This window comes from Entelurus aequoreus, linkage group LG11 (genome assembly GCF_033978785.1).
Source record: "Entelurus aequoreus isolate RoL-2023_Sb linkage group LG11, RoL_Eaeq_v1.1, whole genome shotgun sequence".
Classification (NCBI taxonomy): domain Eukaryota; kingdom Metazoa; phylum Chordata; class Actinopteri; order Syngnathiformes; family Syngnathidae; genus Entelurus; species Entelurus aequoreus.
The window spans coordinates 69,419,854-69,439,853 of NC_084741.1; the positions used below are offsets into that span (position 1 = coordinate 69,419,854).

The 20,000-nt window shown below is 34.1% G+C and overlaps 1 protein-coding gene across 2 annotated transcripts in view; it reads left to right on the top strand.

Annotated features, from left to right (window-relative positions):
• The window catches only part of grik5 (glutamate receptor, ionotropic, kainate 5), a 459,142-nt gene that overhangs the window by 386,662 nt on the left and 52,480 nt on the right, over positions 1-20,000 (top strand). For both annotated transcript variants that reach the window (XM_062063911.1, XM_062063910.1), the window contains 2 exons: positions 260-364; positions 16,975-17,082. In XM_062063911.1, coding sequence (XP_061919895.1) covers positions 260-364; positions 16,975-17,082 — 213 coding nt within the window. The remainder of the gene's footprint in view (positions 1-259; positions 365-16,974; positions 17,083-20,000) is intronic.

Below are 20,000 nucleotides of genomic sequence, written 5' to 3' on the forward strand. Positions count from 1 at the left end.
GTAATTTGTCACTAGACAGAAATTCACTGAGAATACTTTTTAAAAAAGGGCATTTTCCAGTCATGCGGCAGAGAAAATGAGTGAAACATACAGTATATGTCACATTCAGGGCTGTGATACACGTTTATTCCTACCCATTTATTAGCCATCTCTGCTCTTGAGAAAATATGTTTTTAGTTAACATCGCACCAATGAATTGCTAAACATCTTCTTCTCCACGATTGTTGTCCTTTTCCCTCTTTCGTCTTCTGCGAGTCAGGTGGAGTACGACGGCCTGACGGGACACGTGGAGTTCAACAGCAAAGGTCAAAGGACCAACTACACCCTGAGGATCCTGGAGAAGCACAGAGGAGGCCACAAAGAGGTGAGTTTAGTCTGCTGCTTTTTTAACATTGCAGTCAGGTGACTCAAGGTGTCCTGTCAGCTTCTTTGGGTTGGATTTCTTGGAACCAGGTGTACTATTGTGTCCGTGTGGATGCTAAGGTAGGGCTAAATAGATTTAATGTCAAATATATGAAACAAGTAATGAAGTAAAAAGCCATCCAAGTCATTTTGAAAAACATGTATTGATATTAATATAGTTATTATATGTATTCATTAATGGATGGTAAGGAATATTATTATTATAATTAAATTCAAACATCAATATAATTAATTTAAATATATTATAATTAATGTATTGATCATATTATATTATTATTAATTAGAGATGTCCGATAATATCGGTCTGCCGATATTATCGGCCGATAAATGCGTTAAAATGTAATATCGGAAATTATCAGTATCGTTTTTTTTATTATCAGTATCGTTTTTTTTTGTTTTTTTTAATTAAATCCACATAAAAAACACAAGATACACTTACAATTAGTGCACCAACCCAAAGAACCTCCCTCCCCCATTTACACTCATTCACACTCATTCACACAAAAGGGTTGTTTCTTTCTGTTATTAATATTCTGCTTCCTACATTATATATCAATATATATCAATACAGTCTGCAAGGGATACAGTCCGTAAGCACACATGATTGTGCGTGCTGCTGGTCCACTAATAGTACTAACCTTTAACAGTTAATTTTACAAATTTTCATTAATTACTAGTTTCTATGTAACTGTTTTTATATTGTTTTACTTTCTTTTTTATTCAAGAAAATGTTTTTAATTTATTTATCTTATTTTATTTGATTCATTTTTTTTAAAAAGTACCTTATCTTCACCATACCTGGTTGTCCAAATTAGGCATAATAATGTGTTACTTCCACGACTGTATATATCGGTTGATATCGGTATCGGTTGATATCGGTATCGGTTGATATCGGTATCGGTAATTAAAGAGTTGGACAATATCGGCATATCGGATATCGGCAAAAAGCCATTATCGGACATCCCTATTATTAATAGTTATGTCCTAATCCTGACCATGAGATCGCATCAGGGGTCGATATTTGCCTTCTTTAACTGATGGGCGATCCTTGTTACACACATGCAAGAGTTGCATGAATTCGGAGAGGGGGCATGTCTTGCCAGAACACCGGCTGAAATTTGAGAGCAAGTTGTAACGAACGTGTTGTCGATCCAAAGCCAAGATACTAATCCTCACCGTCATGGCGGAACATAAACTAAGTTTCTTCCGAGTGTTATTATCACTGGAAGACTATGACCGGGAATGGGAAACAATTGTAATTTTGGCCTTTAGTTTTATTGTGCACTTGCCACTTTATTTTGTTTAAAAGAAAATGTGGGATCTGAACCGAGAATGTCGTTGTGGCTCGTGCAGCCCTTTGAGACACTTGTGATTTAGGGCTATATAAATAAACATTGATTGATTGAAGACTAGAGGAAAAGCAGGACGACACAAGAAGATGACTGCTGAAGCTACAATGTAAAGTAGAGGTGATCGATCCAGTTACATAGTGTAGTATCAGTATATACCGTAATTTCCGGACTATAAGCCGCACCTGGCTATAAGCCGCACCAGCTAAATTTAGGGGAAAATAAGGATTGCTCCATATAAAAGCCGCACCCGACTATAAGCCGCAGGGTTTTGATGTGTAATTAGCGTAGTATATAGGGGTTCCTGCTACCACGGAGGGGATTGTCGGGACAGAGATGACTGTTTGGGAACGCAAAGCGTCCCATTTATTAACTATAAATCTTTCAATCATTCAATCAAACTTTCACATCTTCGACATGGCGAACAGCATTCATGCAGAGTACAAATAATACAACGGTGCAAAGTAATACAAAGTGCTCGCCTGTACGTTATCAAAATAACCAGCCTACCGGTATATCAAAAGTCAGTCTTTAATCATTGTGTCATCGTCTTCCTCCTGCGTACTAAAACCACCGAAATCCTCTTCACACATTTTTCTGTATATATACTGTACATATATATATATATATATATATATATATATATATATATATATATATATATATATATATATATATATATATATATATATATATATATATATATATATATATATATATATATATATGTATGTGTGGGAAAAATCACAAGACTATTTCATCTCTACAGGCCAGTTTCATGAGGGGTTTCCCTCAATCAGCAGGAGATTTTCTCAGTTTCATGAGGGGTTTCCCTCAATCATCAGGAGATTTTCTCCTGATGATTGAGGGAAACCCCTCATGAAACTGGCCTGTAGAGATGAAATAGTCTTGTGATTTTTCCCACACATACATATTACACTCTACCACGGTATCGAGCACTATTTTTTTTGGATAATCTAATTAAGACATATATATATATATATATATATATATATATATATATATATATATATATATATATATATATATATATATATATATATATATATATATATATATATATATATATATATATAGTTACTTTGCATGCAGTCAGGTTTCGGCACCCGGCCCCCCAGTCAAAAAGTTTGGACACCCCTGGTCTAGATTTTGTTGTTTTTTTCATTATGCATATATTGTTTAAATAAATCCATTATGGAATGCCGGTTGAACTCAGATTTTTTCCGATTTTTGTCATAGGTAACCATTAAAAACAAAATCTTAGTTGAAGATTCTAACTGTGTTCTCATAATACATTTTATCAACTGTACCGGCAATTTGAAAGTGCTTTAAAAAAGTGTACAAATGTAATAATTCTAATCATTATTTGAAAAGGAATCCATAGAAAATGTATGGCTATATATACTAACAAAACATTTATTAACTGTATTGCTTTTGTGTATTTTGGGGCTCCTGTGTATTTTTAACAGTCCTTCAAAAGTAATCCAGCACAGCGAACAGAGCTACATTAAAAACCAATACATCTCAACAGTAGTTGTGTAAAGTGCAATACAAACGCAGCATCTTGATTTTTAACATTCTTAAATGTCACATCCCAAATTTAAAAAAAAAAAAGTTCACCACTGCAAGTAAAACACTCTTCCTTAATGTTTAATAAGAAAATATGGAGCATTTTTTTCCTTCAGGTAACCGTTTGCATATATTTTGTTCTTCCATTTCACAAAAATCCAATGAAAACATATTTAATGAAGAATTTTACGACTATAGGGAAATATTGTCATAGGTTCTAGTGTATTTTCAAGCGACCCATATAAAAGCTGAAACAACCTTAATGCAGGTAAACTGCCATGTAAATATCTAATTCATAATTAATTTTGTTGCCTGCATTACTATCGAAGAATATTTTAGTCCAAGCATATTTTTTCTGCCTTCATTATTATGACTTCTCTCCAAACTGGGCCATGTGGGTGAGGAAAAAAAAGCAAAATTGGGTCACTTGAAGCATGTGTCTGTGTGTTTCTTGCACTTTTTGAGGAACTAGTCCCCTTTTAGTGCTACAGTATTATTTCACTTATTCTCATTTACTAGTGGAATTCAGTTTGTGCTTGGGAAACTTACATAAAGACCTACAGTACAATAAAGAACAAGCGCAGGAATAAAAACCGACAAACATGAATAGGTAATACAGAATATACTGTACAGTATACAGTATATTATAGAAACATTGTGTCATTGGAAGATGAATAAGGAATATGTAATAGATACAACTGACAGAAATATTGTAATGACCATGTCAGTGACCATGATGTAAACTTTCTTTGTATTATGAGCACAGCAAAATACTTATATGACCCAATCCAAACAACCTTTCCTAGTCATGGTGCAGAAAAAAAAATTCAACCGGCACAGAAAGTCAACACACATGGTCACATATAACACAACCTGCTCACTGAGCTTTGTAGATATTATAAAAAAAAATTGTCCCAAAGAAGTAAACAAGGTAGGAGTTGACCGTTCATATACTCTTAATATTCAATTATAATCATTCTTAATTATATATCCAGTATATTATTATAATATGTAAACACACACACGTGTGTGTATATATATATATATATATATATATATGTATATATATATACTGTATATACTCATACACACACACAAATATATATATATATATATATATATATATATATATATATATATATATATATATATATATATATATATATATATATATATATATATATATATATATATATATATATACCTGTATATATATATGTATGTGTGGGGAAAAATCACAAGACTATTTCATCTCTACAGGCCTGTTTCATGAGGGTTTCCTCAATCATCAGGAGATTTACCACGGTATCGAGCACTATTTTTTTTGGGATAATCTAATTAAGACATATATATATATATATATACATACATATATATATATATATATATATATATATATATATATATATATATATATATATATATATATATATATATATATATATATATATATATATATATATATATATGTCTTAATTAGATTATCCAAAAAAAAATAGTGCTCGATACCGTGGTAGAGCGTAATATGTATGTGTGGGAAAAAATCACAAGACTATTTCATCTCTACAGGCCTGTTTCATGAGGGGTTTTCCTCAATCCTCAGGAGATTGAGGATTGAGGAAAACCCCTCATGAAACTGGCCTGTAGAGAGGAAATAGTCTTGTGATTTTTTTCCACACATACATACATATATATATATATATATATATATATATATATATATATATATATATATATATATATATATATATATATATATATATATATATATATATATATATGTAAATGTATATGCAGAAAACTGACATAAAGACGTACAATACAATAAGGAATAAGCGCAGGAATAAAAACCGACAAACATTGTTTCATGAATAGGTAATACAGAATATACTATACAGTATATTAAAGATAAAAGAAACATTGTATAATTAGCAGATGAATAAAGAATGTGTTATAGATACAACTGACGGAAATATTGTAATGAATAGATAAATGCATAATAGATGAGAAATAATACCCTATTGAGTAGTAATTTTAAAGATGGAATCATGATAAATGACATTAAACTCTGTACTTTTTTAGCATTCTCCTTCCATGTACCTTTCATTATTAAACTATATGTGCTCGGACAAAAGGCCATCGCACCACAATATTTTATCACATTATCAGGATTTTTATCACAGGAGGCAGCTTTCTTTGTAACAATTCCCTTCTTCATTTCACTAATGACTTTAGGGAGCCGAGCCTCAGCCGGCGCTGCATTCAGCGCCGGGCAATAAATCACAATAATCATTATCATCTCTCCCACCTGTTTATTTATGTTGGGGTTTTTTGGGTGGGGGAGAATAAATCATGCGGCTTCCAATAAAACAGCTCTTTTGTTTGAGGGTTTGATCTAAATGGTGGCGAGCCAAAATAAATGTGTCAAGCTCGGTGGCCGGTGTGAAAATGAGCTGCGAGCTGACCAGCCGTGTCTTTGGAAGTCGGGATTAAATGAAGCCTATGCGCACACATGGGTGCACAGTTCATTGACTGGATGAAGAGAACTTTCTCTCCCCTCAATAGAGGTCCAGGCGGGTTTTGACGCAGGCACACTTGTTAGTTCGCTCTCTATTGATGGGTGAGATCACAGTTCCACTAGCACTGTGGCGGTGCAAATTGTAGAAAAACACGTGGAAAGTCTCAAACGCACGACTACAGTGTAAGGAAAGGATTTTTTTTCTCGCGCTTGAGAAGAATATTCTTAAAAGTTGATAAAATAATAGGTCACAAACACAATATTTGTGAAATAGGAGACTGGATGTTGACTTGTTTGTTTCATTCACATATTGGCTAGTCACAAGTAGGGACGGGTGTTGTTGACATTTTAACTGACACTCGTACTACTTTTATTTTTATGGAATTTTGTGACTTCCAAGTTGAACAGTCTAGTACCGTATTTTTCGGATTATAAATCGCAGTTTTTTTCATAGTTTGGCCGGGGGTGCGATTTATACTCTGGAGCGACTTATGTGTGAAATTTTTACCACATTACCGTAAAATGTCAAATAATATTATTTAGCTCATTCACGTAAGAGACTAGACGTATAAGATTTCATGGGATTTAGCGATTAGGAGTGACAGATTGTTTGGTAAACGTGTAGCATGTTCTATATGTTATAGTTATTTGAATGACTCTTACCATAATATGTTACGTTAACATACCAGTTGGTTATTTATGCCTCATATAACGTACACTTATTCAGCCTGTTGGTCACTATTCTTTATTTATTTTAAATTGCCTTTCAAATGTCTATTCTTGGTGTTGGCTTTTATCAAATAAATTTCCCCCAAAAATGCGACTTATTCTCCAGTGCGACTTATATATGTTTTTTTCCTTCTTTATTATGCATTTTCGGGCGGTGCGACTTATACTCCGGAGCGACGTATAATCCGAAAAATACGGTACTTTGAAATCTTAAATGATCTAATAATAATAACTCGGTAATAGATTTTTATAAAAAGTAAAAAAAAAATTTAAAAAAATTCATAATTAATATTATTATATTATATTAATATATTCACCATATTGTCAATACGGGTGCTCCAAAAAAATGTATTCACATCCAAATTGCGATTCTAATTTATTTAAAAAATATTAGGCCTGTCAAAGTTAACACGATAACAATGTGTTTACTTTGAGTTCCTTTAAGGGCGCTCATTTTTTTGAACACACGATAAACGCGCATGCGTCCTGACTCCTTTTTGACCCTCGGTCCATTCCGTTGCGTGGGAAAACGTAATGGCGTTCAGTTACTCTTGGGCCAAAAGCTCAAAAATAGCAAGCAGAAAAAGAGGACCTTATGAAATTCTTAAATCCAAAGCCATTGCAGGTCCTTCTCCCGACAAGAATTTACTATTTTATCTTTGACCGCCGCAAGACGTCATCACACGCTTTGGCTGCTTGTAGAGAGGTGGAGCTTCACGTTCGTGTTTGGATTACAGTTGACTGCATTGCAAACAAACTGTACATTGTTACACTACTGCTTTAGTAAGATGGAATAAAACTTCAGCAGAAAAAAAGACGGTAGACAGGAAGTGTAGAGTCACTTTTTAATCTGAGACTTTTGTCAAAACGTGCCAAGACACCTCTTCTAATACCAATCACACACTTCTGGCTTGACAATAACAGCACAACTACCGCAACAAACAAACTTACATTACAATCATGCTTTGTCAAAGATTGTTCTCAAATCTGTGATATGTCTACCGAAATAAATGTTTTCTGGCAGATTTAAATAAAGTGTATATTATTTTGTAACCTGTTCTGATTGATAGTTTGCAATTACAGAATGTTTACCAGGCTGAATATTACATTTTATTAATAGATAGAGAAGGTGGAAACATTGTCATGCAGAATTATGAATACCATTACCTTTACAACAGAATATCAGAAGCATTTATTCAGGTAGAAATTTTAACAGATTACATTAACAAACTATGATTGTATAAGTCCACATTTTGTGTTATTAATGCGTGAAACTGGTACCTAAACATGGTAGCTCCTCTCCTCTGAATGCAAGTGTTCCTACAGTTCCTACAAAATACAAAATCTGGCAAGACACCACCACACTGCAGGTTTTTTTAATTTTATTTTCATTAAAAGCAAGTTTATGTCCTTTTTTGTGTTGAGCCGTTTTAAAAAGTATAATGCGAAGGAAAAAATGTCATTAAAGCAAACTAATTGTTCAGTTATCGTAATAAAACCTTGAAAATGATCGGTCTCGGGTACACTTACCAGTTACGAAAAATGATATTTGTCTGCGATTAAGCACAATTGATTTTAAGTTAGCTATGAACAAACTGTGATTAATCGTGATTAAATATTGTAATCGTTTGACAGCCATTATAAATGTTACAAAAATTTTTTTTTTCAAGAATACGTTTTTTAGCAGACGTTTCTTAGGCCACCTTCACACTTACTCGCTCTGCATATACGTCATATGTCAGCAGCCGAGAGGAGCTTTTGTAATCTGTTTTAAAAAGGTTTTATTATCATTTTTATACCAACTAATCAGTGTTGGGACTAACGCGTTACTAAGTAACGCGTTACTGTAACGCCGTTAGTTTCGGCGGTAACTAGTAATCTAACGCGTTATTTTTTTATATACAGTAACTCAGTTACCGTTACTGCATGATGCGTTACTGCGTTATTTGACGTTATTTTTATGTAGTATCGGCTAGAAACTGAAGATCTGAGTGTGTTTTATTGGAGCGCTCCGGTGGAAAAGAAGAGGCGGCCTTTCCCCCACCCACAGAAAGCACGCCTCCCCCAGAAGTCGAGTTTTTTAACATGGAGACATTCTCAATACTTTTCTTTTGTCGAGCACAAAGAAAATAACATTTTAGTTCAATGTAAGTTGTGTCTTGGATCAAAGATCCTATCTACTTAGAGTTCAAGTTAAAGTGCCATTATGTTGCAGCTATTTGAAATGGTTTTGTCAATTTTTTCTGGCCTGAAATAAATTGGCCCTTTGAAACATATCTTTGTCTTTGTGCGTTGTATGTAGACCACATTGTTTGTGTGTTGTATGTAGACCACATTGTTTGTGTGTTGTATGTAGACCACATTGTTTGTGTGTTGTATGTAGAGCACATTGTTTGTGTGTTGTATGTAGAGCACATTGTTTGTGTGTTGTATGTAGACCACATTGTTTGTGTGTTGTATGTAGACCACATTGTTTGTGTGTTGTATGTAGACCACATTGTTTGTGTGTTGTATGTAGACCACATTGTTTGTGTGTTGTATGTAGACCACATTGTTTGTGTGTTGTATGTAGACCACATTGTTGTGTGTTGTATGTAGACCACATTGTTTGTGTGTTGTATGTAGACCACATTGTTTGTGTGTTGTATGTAGACCACATTGTTTGTGTGTTGTATGTAGACCACATTGTTTGTGTGTTGTATGTAGACCACATTGCTCGTGTGTTGTATGTAGACCACATTGTTTGTGTGTTGTATGTAGACCACATTGTTTGTGTGTTGTATGTAGACCACATTGTTTGTGTCTTGTATGTAGACCACATTGTTTGTGTGTTGTATGTAGACCACATTGTTTGTGTGTTGTATGTAGACCACATTGTTTGTGTGTTGTATGTAGACCACATTGTTTGTGTGTTGTATGTAGACCACTTATGTTTGGCCCGAGAGTGCCGTTTCTAAAAGTGAATACTATTATTACACAATTCTTTAATGCATTTTATTAGTAGATTTTTTTTTAAAACTAAAATGTAAAAAAAAAATATGGTAAGTTGCAATAATTTCACCTCAAAATTTAGTGTATATTACTGTCAATGGAAAAACAGCACTGCTGTTGTTATGGTACTTCCGCCCGAATGCAGCTGAGATAGGCTCCAGCACCCCCCCGCGACCCCAAAAGGGACAAGCGGTAGAAAATGGATGGATGGGGGGAAAAAAGGCAGCTCAGTTGCCAGAATTTTACTGTAAAATTTTAATTAGTTTTTTTACTGTAACAAAAAAAACTGCATTTTTACAGTAAAATGTTGGTACCTGAGCTGCCAGTTTTTTTTTTTTTGTTTTTTTTTACCGCAAATAAACTGTAGATTTTTCGGTGTATTGGGGGACGGTTTGGCGCGGTTGGTAGAGTGGCCGTGCCAGCAACCGTAAGGTTCCTGGTTCAATCCCCACCTTCTACCAACCTCGTCACGTCCGTTGTGTCCTTGAGCAAGACACTTCACCCTTGCTCCTGATGGGTCGCGGTTAGCGCCTTGCATGGCAGCTCCCGCCATCAGTGTGTGAATGGTTCCTGGTTCGATCCCCACCTTCTACCAACCTCGTCACGTCCGTTGTGTCCTTGAGCAAGACACTTCACCCTTGCTCCTGATGGGTCGCGGTTAGCGCCTTGCATGGCAGCTCCCGCCATCAGTGTGTGAATGGTTCCTGGTTCGATCCCCACCTTCTACCAACCTCGTCACATCCGTTGTGTCCTTGAGGAAGACACTTCACCCTTGCTCCTGATGGGTCGCGGTTAGCGCCTTGCATGGCAGCTCCCGCCATCAGTGTGTGAATGGTTCCTGGTTCGATCCCCACCTTCTACCAACCTCGTCACATCCGTTGTGTCCTTAAGCAAGACACTTCACCCTTGCTCCTGATGGGTCGTGGTTAGCGCCTTGCATGGCAGCTCCCGCCATCAGTGTGTGAATGGGTGAATGTGGAAATAGTGTCAAAGCGCCTTGAGTACCTTGAAGGTAGAAAAGCACTATACAAGTATAATCCATTTACCATTTACCATTGCTGTAATTACCAAAACGTCACCACAGTTTATTACAGTAAAAAAAAAAAAAGTACAGTTTTTTTTCATTTAGAGAAAAATGCTGTAAAAACCACAGTCAATTTCACAATTTTACCATGAAATCTATTGCTACTTTTACATTGCACCATTTTATGGATAACTTGCTTTGAAATCATTATTATTATTATTTATTTTTATTTAAAAAATAGTTTGAATGTTTGATAATATGTTTTTGCATAATTAAACAGTTTTTAAGTTAACCACCTACTCAGTGGCCTAGTGGTTAGAGCAGACCTGGCCAAGATAAGGCCCGGGGGCCACATGTGGCCCGTTAATCTTTTCAATCTGGCCCGCCGGACATTCCCAAATCATTTTTTTAGATGTTTAAGATGGAAAGTGTAGCTGCCATTATGATGTGCAGTCATGTTTTCTAATGACTGTAAGTCTTCAACTATACAAAGTAGGGATGTCCGATAATATCGGCCTGCCAATATTATCGGCCGATAAATGCGTTAAAATGTAATATCGGAAATTATCGGTATCGTTTTTTTTATTTTCTGTATCGTTTTTTTTTTTTTTTTATTTATTTATTTTTTTTATTAAATCCACATAAAAAACACAAGATACACTTACAATTAGTGCACCAACCCAAAAAAAAACTCCCTCCCCCCATTTTTTTCTGTTATCAATATTCTGGTTCCTACATCATATATCAATATATATCAATACAGTCTGCAAGGGATACAGTCCGTAAGCACACATGATTGTGCGTGCTGCTGGTCCACTAATAGTACTAACCTTTAACAGTTCATTTTACTCATTTTCATTAATTACTAGTTTCTATGTAACTGTTTTTATATTGTTTTACTTTGTTTTTTATTCAAGAAAATGTTTTTAATTTAGTTATCTTATTTTTTATTTTATTTTTTTTAAAGTACCTTATCTTCACCATACCTGGTTGTCCAAATTAGGCATAATAATGTGTTAATTCCACGACTGCATATATCGGTTGATATCGGTATCGGTTGATATCGGTATCTGTAATTAAAGAGTTGGACAATATCGGATATCGGCAAAAAGCCATTATCGGACATCCCTAATACAAAGTATTCCAATGGTTGGAATCTACGCTTTTGCATGATGTACTAGTTACTATGGTAATCTAATTAGTTACTATGGTGATCTAATGAGTTACTATGGTCATCTAATTAGTTACTATGGTCATCTAATTAGTTACTATGGTAATCTAAGTCAGTGGTCCCCAACCTTTTTGTAGCTGCGGACCGGTCAACGCTTGAAAATTTGTCCCACGGACCGGTGGTGGTGGGGGGGGGGGGTGTATTTTTAAAAAAAAAAAAAATTTTTTTTTTTTTTTTTTACATAAATAAATACAATCATGTGTGCTTACGGACTGTATCCTTGCAGACTGTATTGATATATATTGATATATAATGTATATATTGTGTTTTTTATGTTGATTTCATTAAAAAAAAAAATAATAATAATAATAATAATTTCTTGTGCGGCCCGGTACCAATCGGTCCCGGGCCACGGCCCGGTGGTTGGGGACCACTGATCTAAGTCACAGCAGCTCAGACGAGGCACCAAGCAGTGTGGGTTATATTATAAGTGAATTATGTTTATATAGCACTTTTCTCTAGTGACTCAAAGCGCTTTTACATAGTGAAACCCAATATCTACGTTACATTTAAACCAGTGTGGGTGGCACTGGGAACAGGTGGGTAAAGTGTCTTGCCCAAGGACACGACGGCAGTAACTAGGATGGCGGAAGCAGGAATCGAACCTGGAACCCTCAAGTTGCTGGCACGGCCGCTCTACCAACCGAGCTATGCTATGTGTTTCCAGAGCCTGAAATGTGGGTGTCAGGGACAGACGAGGAAGGAGATTTTTACAACAAAGTTCTAACGCTTAGTGATATATCAGATGTATCAGATTGTAGGTGGGTTTATTTTTTTACCCATCGCGTTCATATTTCGCTGTTTGTTATAGTTTTGTTGCGTTTCACTTCTTTGTAAAATATGTGGACGGAGAGGGGGTGTGACGTTCATATGTTGTCAATATTCAGTGTTTTATCATTCATGGTTAATAAAAATTCTATTCCGTTTTTTAAGGCGGTCTGTCATAACGTTTTTAGCTTTCAATCAGTGAGGTTTTGTATTAGTGTTCCTAAAAATATATACACCGGCCCCCAGACACATTTTTTTCTCTAAATTTGGCCCCCGAGTCAAAGTAATTGCCCAGGCCTGGGTTAGAGTGTCCGCCCTGAGATCGGTAGGTTGTGAGTTCAAACACCGGCCGAGTCATACCAAAGACTATAAAAATGGGAGCCATTACCTCCCTGCTTGGCACTCAGCCTCAAGGGTTGGAATTGGGGGTTAAATCACCAAAAATTATTCCCGGGCGTGACCACCGCTGCTGCTCACTACTCCCCTCACCTCCCAGGGAGTGAACAAGAGGATGGGTCAAATGCAGAGGACAAATTTCACCACACATAGTGTGTGTGTGGCAATCATCGGTACTTTAACTTTTGACTTGAAATCATTTGCGATTACATGGAGTACTTTTTTTTTCTCCCAAAATAGAAATAAATAATACATTTAGTAAGAAAAGTTACAGTACTTTATTGATACATATTATTTCCAGGCTTTCGAGGGCCCCCGGGTCTTGAGTTTGACACGGTCCGCTAGAACTTCGTTATAACTGTAGTCATGTCACAATACCACAAGATGGCGACAAAGATGCACGTGTTGTTTTTTTTTCTTTTTCTTTTTTTTAGTGTTTGCTCTACTGCGGAGCCCCTAAGGGACATGGGGGGGAATTTTTTTTAAATAATTTTTATTAAATTTTTTTATTTTTTAGACATGTATCTCGTGCGCACCAGAAACTATCTCGTGGCGCTAGAAACTTTTTATAAAGTTATTTAAAAAAAAATAATAATTTTTTATTTATTTATGTGTACATGTCTAAAAAATAAATAAATAAATAAAATATATATATCTTTTTTTTTTTTTTATAAGTTTATAAAAAATTTCTCGTGCGCACGAGATACATGCCTAAAAAATATATATATATATATATAATTTAATATAATTTTTTTTTTTTTTTAGACATGTATCTCGTGTGCACAAGATAGTTCCTCGTGCGCCCGAGAAACTTTTTATAAACTTATAAAAAAAAAAAAAAAGATATATATTTTTTTTATTTTTTTATTTTTTAGACATGTATCTCGTGCGCACCAGAAACTATCTCGTGGCGCTAGAAACTTTTTATAAAGTTATTAAAAAAAAAAAAAAAACATTTTTATTTATTTATTTATTTAGTTTTTTAGACATGTATCTCGTGCGCACGAGAAACTTTCTCGTGTGCACGAGATAGTTTCCCGCGCGCACGTCTACATGTCATGTGTACATGTCTAAAAAATAAATAAATAAATAAAATATATATATCTTTTTTTTTTTTTTTATAAGTTTATAAAAAGTTTCTCGTGCGCACGAGATACATGCCTAAAAAAAATATATATATATATATATATAATTTAATATATATCTATTTTTTTTTTTAGACATGTATCTCGTGCGCACGAGAAACTTTTTATAAACCTATAAAAAAAAAAAAAAGATATATATATTTTATTTATTTTTTTATTTTTTAGACATGTATCTCGTGCGCACCAGAAACTATCTCGTGGCGCTAGACACTTTTTATAAAGTTATAAAAAAAATAAAAAAAAACATTTTTATTTATTTATTTATTTAGTTTTTTAGACATGTATCTCGTGCGCACGAGAAACTTTCTCGTGTGCACGAGATAGTTTCCCGCGCGCACGTCTACATGTCATGTGTACATGTCTAAAAAATAAATAAATAAATAAATAAAATATATATATCTTTTTTTTATTTTTTATAAGTTTATAAAAAAGTTTCTCGTGCGCACGAGATACATGCCTAAAAAAAATTTAAAAAAAAATATATATATATATATATATAATTTAATATAAAAAAAAAAATGTTTATTTAATATATATCTATTTTTTTTTTTTAGACATGTATCTCGTGCGCACGAGAAACTTTTTATAAACTTATAAAAAAAAAAAAAAAGATATATATATATTTTTTTATTTTTTATTTTTTAGACATGTATCTCGTCCGCACCAGAAACTATCTCGTGGCGCTAGAAACTTTTTATAAAGTTATAAAAAAAAAAAAAAACATTATTTATTTATTTATTTAGTTTTTTAGTCATGTATCTCGTGCGCACGAGAAACTTTCTCGTGTGCACGAGATAGTTTCCCGCGTGCACGTCTACATGTCATGTGTACATGTCTAAAAAATAAATAAATAAATAAAATATATATATCTTTTTTTTTTTTTTTATAAGTTTATAAAAAGTTTCTCGTGCGCACGAGATACATGCCTAAAAAAATATATATATATATATGTATATATAATTTAATATAATTTTTTTTTTTTTTTAGACATGTATCTCGTGCGCACGAGAAACTTTTTATAAACTTATAAAAAAAAAAAAAAAAGATATATATATTTTATTTATTTTTTAGACATGTATCGTGCGCACCAGAAACTATCTCGTGGCGCTAGAAGCTTTTTATAAAGTTATTAAAAAAAAAAAAAAACATTTTTATTTATTTATTTATTTAGTTTTTTAGACATGTATCTCGTGCGCACGAGAAACTTTCTCGTGTGCACGAGATGGTTTCCCGCGCGCACGTCTACATGTCATGTGTACATGTCTAAAAAATAAATAAATAAAAAATATATATATATCTTTTTTTATTTTTTATAAGTTTATAAAAAGTTTCTCGTGCGCACGAGATACATGCCTAAAAATATATATATATATATATATATATATATATAATTTAATATAATTTTTTGTTTTTTTTTAGACATGTGCACGAGAAACTTTTTATAAACTTATAAAAAAAAAAAAAAAAGATATATATATTTTATTTATTTTTTTATTTTTTAGACATGTATCTCGTGCGCACGAGAAACTTTTTATAAACTTATAAAAAAATAAAAAAAAGATATATATATTTTATTTATTTTTTTATTTTTTAGACATGTATCTGGTGCGCACCAGAAACTATCTCGTGGCGCTAGACACTTTTTATAAAGTTATAAAAAAAACAAAAAACATTTTTATTTATTTATTTTTTTAGACATGTATCTCGTGCGCACGAGAAACTTTCTCGTGTGCACGAGATAGTTTCCCGCGCGCACGTCTACATGTCATGTGTACATGTCTAAAAAATAAATAAATAAATAAAATATATATATCTTTTTTTTTTTTTTTATAAGTTTATAAAAAGTTTCTCGTGCGCACGAGATACATGCCTAAAAAAAATAAATATATTTATATATATATATATATATATATATATATATATATATATATATATATATATATATATATATATATATATATATATATATATATATATATAATTTAATATAATTTTTTTTTTTTTTTAGACATGTATCTCGTGCGCACAAGATAGTTTCTCCCATGTCCCTTTAGGGGCTCCGTACTCTACTGATGTGTAGCGAAAATGTATTTATGGAGTAATGCCGGGTAATGTGTGCTATAATAAACTGTGAGATGACCAGCCGTGTCTTTCAATATGAGGAATAAATGAAGCCTAAGTGCACAGATGGGTGCACAGTTCATTGACTGGATGAAGAGAACTTTCTCTCCACCCACTAGAGGTACAGCGGGGTCTTTTTACCAAGGCAATTGCATTAGTCGCCAAATGCCGCCTGATAAGCTGCGTCCTTTAATGTGTCGCCCCGGCTGTCATAATTGAGCTCGGCGACCCGTGAACGCAATGTCAAAGAAAGGGAAAAATAAAAACGTGTCAGCAGTTGAAAGATGTGTATATCCCAAAGAATAGCTTCTGTCCGCGGTGACGCCGTTAAAGTCCTAATCGCACGCTTATGTACTAAGTGACTTGAGTGTCGAATAAAAGTGAAATATGCAGGTGTTTTATTAAAAGAAAGGATGTGCTAGTGAAGTTCCCGCTCATGAATTTTCATTACCTGATACTCATTTCTCTTCATGTAAACAGTTTTTTTAAACATTCCAAAAATGCACTGCAAGCCCCATTGGGGTCCATTAAAGCTATGCGCTTGTATGACAGCAAACAAAGTGGCTAGCACAGAACTGGCGAGGTACCCTCTTTAATAACCCGGCTGGGCCGCGACAAATAATGTTCAGCATTCTTACAAGATTTACACTACAATAGCCATTGATTTTCTTCTCTCTTCTGTTGTTTAGATTGGTATCTGGTACTCCAACAACACCCTTGCCATGAACTCCACCAGTCTGGATATTAACGTCTCCGAGACGCTGGCAAACAAGACCCTCATTGTTACCACCATTCTGGTAAGGTCTCGCCTACCTTACTGCAACACTATTGGTGTCACGGTGTGTGCTCTTGTACAGCTCCTTGCGGGTCCTGCCTTCCTTCAATTTCACTTAACGCTTTAGCGGACAGAGTACAGAGTAGCATGTGTGGCCCACCTGAATTCTTATAAAGAAGCTGCTGTTATTTTAGCTTCCTATAGGCTTTTGATTAGGTTTTAAATTAGGAATTATGTATGGCCATGTCACGATACACGATATACCGTATTTTTCGGACTATAAGTCGCAGTTTTTTTCATAGTTTGGCCGGGGGTGCGACTTACACTCAGGAGCGACTTATGTGTGAAATTGTTAACACATTACCGTAAAATATCAAATAATGTTATTTAGCTCATTCACGTGAGAGACTAGACGTATAAGATTTCATGGGATTTAGCGATCAGGAGTGACAGATTGTTTGGTAAACATATAGCATGTTCTATATGTTATAGTTATTTGAATGACTCTTACCATAATATGTTACGTTAACATACCAGGCACGTTCTCAGTTGGTTATTTATGCCTCATATAACGCAGTGGTCCCCAACCGATTGGTACCGGGCCGCACAAGAAATAAAGAAAATAATAATAATTAAAAAAAAGAAAAATAAATTAAATGTATTTTTTATTTTTTATTCAATCAACATAAAAAAACACAATATATGGATTATATATCAATATAGATCAATACAGTCTGCAGGGATACAGTCCGTAAGCACACATGATTGTATTTCTTTAAGAAAGACAAAAAAAAGACCAAAAAAAAAACTTAATTAGGCCCTAATTAGGCCTCAATGAGTGTTTGGCACTAGAGATGTCCGATAATTTCGGCCTGCCGATATTATCGGCCGATATATGCGTTAAAATGTAATATCGGAAATTATCGGTATCTGTTTTTTTATTATCGGTATCGTTTTTTTTTTTTTTTTTTTTTTTGTTTTTTTTAATTAAATCAACATAAAAAACACAAGATATACTTACAATTAGTGCACCAACCCAAAAAACCTCCCTCCCCCATTCACACTCATTCACACAAAAGGGTTGTTTCTTTCTGTTATTAATATTCTGGTTCCTACATTATATATCAATATATATCAATACAGTCTGCAAGGGATACAGTCCGTAAGCACACATGATTGTGCGTGCTGCTGGTCCACTAATAGTACTAACCTTTAACAGTTAATTTGACTCATTTTCATTCATTACTAGTTTCTATGTAACTGTTTTTATATTGTTTTACTTTCTTTTTTATTCAAGAAAATGTTTTTAATTTATTTATCTTATTTTACTAATTTTTAAAAAAAGTACCTTATCTTCACCATACCTGGTTGTCCAAATTAGGCATAATAATGTGTTAATTCCACGACTGCATATATCGGTTGATATCGGTATCGGTTGATATCGGTATCGGTAATTAAAGAGTTGGACAATATCGGATATCGGCAAAAAGCCATTATCGGACATCCCTAATTATTATGCCTAATTTGGACAACCAGGTATGGTGAAGATAAGGTACTTTTTTTAAAAATTAGTAAAATAAGATAAATAAATTAAAAACATTTTCTTGAATAAAAAAGAAAGTACAACAATATAAAAACAGTTACATAGAAACTAGTAATGAATGAAAATGAGTAAAATTAACTGTTAAAGGTTAGTACTATTAGTGGAGCAGCAGCACGCACAATCATGTGTGCTTACGGACTGTATCCCTTGCAGACTGTATTGATATATATTGATATATAATGTAGGAACCAGAATATTAATAACAGAAAGAAACAACCCTTTTGTGTGAATGAGTGTAAATGGGGGAGGGAGGTTTTTTGGGTTGGTGCACTAATTGTAAGTGTATCTTGTGTTTTTTATGTTGATTTAATAAAAAATTTAAAAAAAAACACAAAAAAAAACAATACCGATAATAAAAAAAACGATACCGATAATTTCCGATATTACATTTTAACGCATATATCGGCCGATAATATCGGCAGGCCGATATTATCGGACATCTCTATGTAGCAGTATCGCTAAGTGCTAAACAAGAAATACAAACATAATAAATCGACAGCCTTCTGTACAATGTCTGCTCTTACTTTGATGACGACTGATAGGATGTCCATATCTTCCCGTTTATATGAAGAATTAATCATGATGCACACAAAGGGTTAACAAGGAAAAGTCTCCCTGCAGACACTGTCTTCGCTTGTGTGTGTTTGTCTCCGTCTCCTGGTATAGATTGAATGTCACAGATGAACAACTTCTAGATTAATGGCTAAATTCTCCTGATATCCAGATGACAGGCATGATTTATAATCTAGTATAACTTTGTAGTTACAGGTCCAGTGTTTGGTTCGGTGTCTCCTGATGGTAGTATTGTTGATCTATCCTTCCAGTCAGGGGCTTATTTCTTTTGTTTCTATCTGCATTTAAGCACGATGCTATCACGTTAGCTCCGTAGCTAAAGTGCCGATGTATTGTCGTGGAGATAAAAGTCACTGTGAATGTCCATTTCGCGTTCTCGACTCTCATTTTCAAGAGGATATAGTATCCGAGGTGGTTTAAAATACAAATCCGTGATCCACAATAGAAAAAGGAGAAAGTGTGGAATCCAATGAGCCAGCTTGTACCTAAGTTACGGTCAGAGCGAAAGAAGATACGTCCTGCACTGCACTCTAGTCCTTCACTCTCACGTTCCTCATCCACGAATCTTTCATCCTCGCTCAAATTAATGGGGTAATGGTCGCTTTCTCGGTCCGAATCGCTCTCGCTGCTGGTGTAAACAATGGGGAAATGTGAGGAGCCCTTCAACCTGCGACGTCACGCTACTTCCGGTACAGGCAAGGCTTTTTTTATCAGCGACCAAAAGTTGCGAACATTATCGTCGATGTTCTCTACTAAATCCTTTC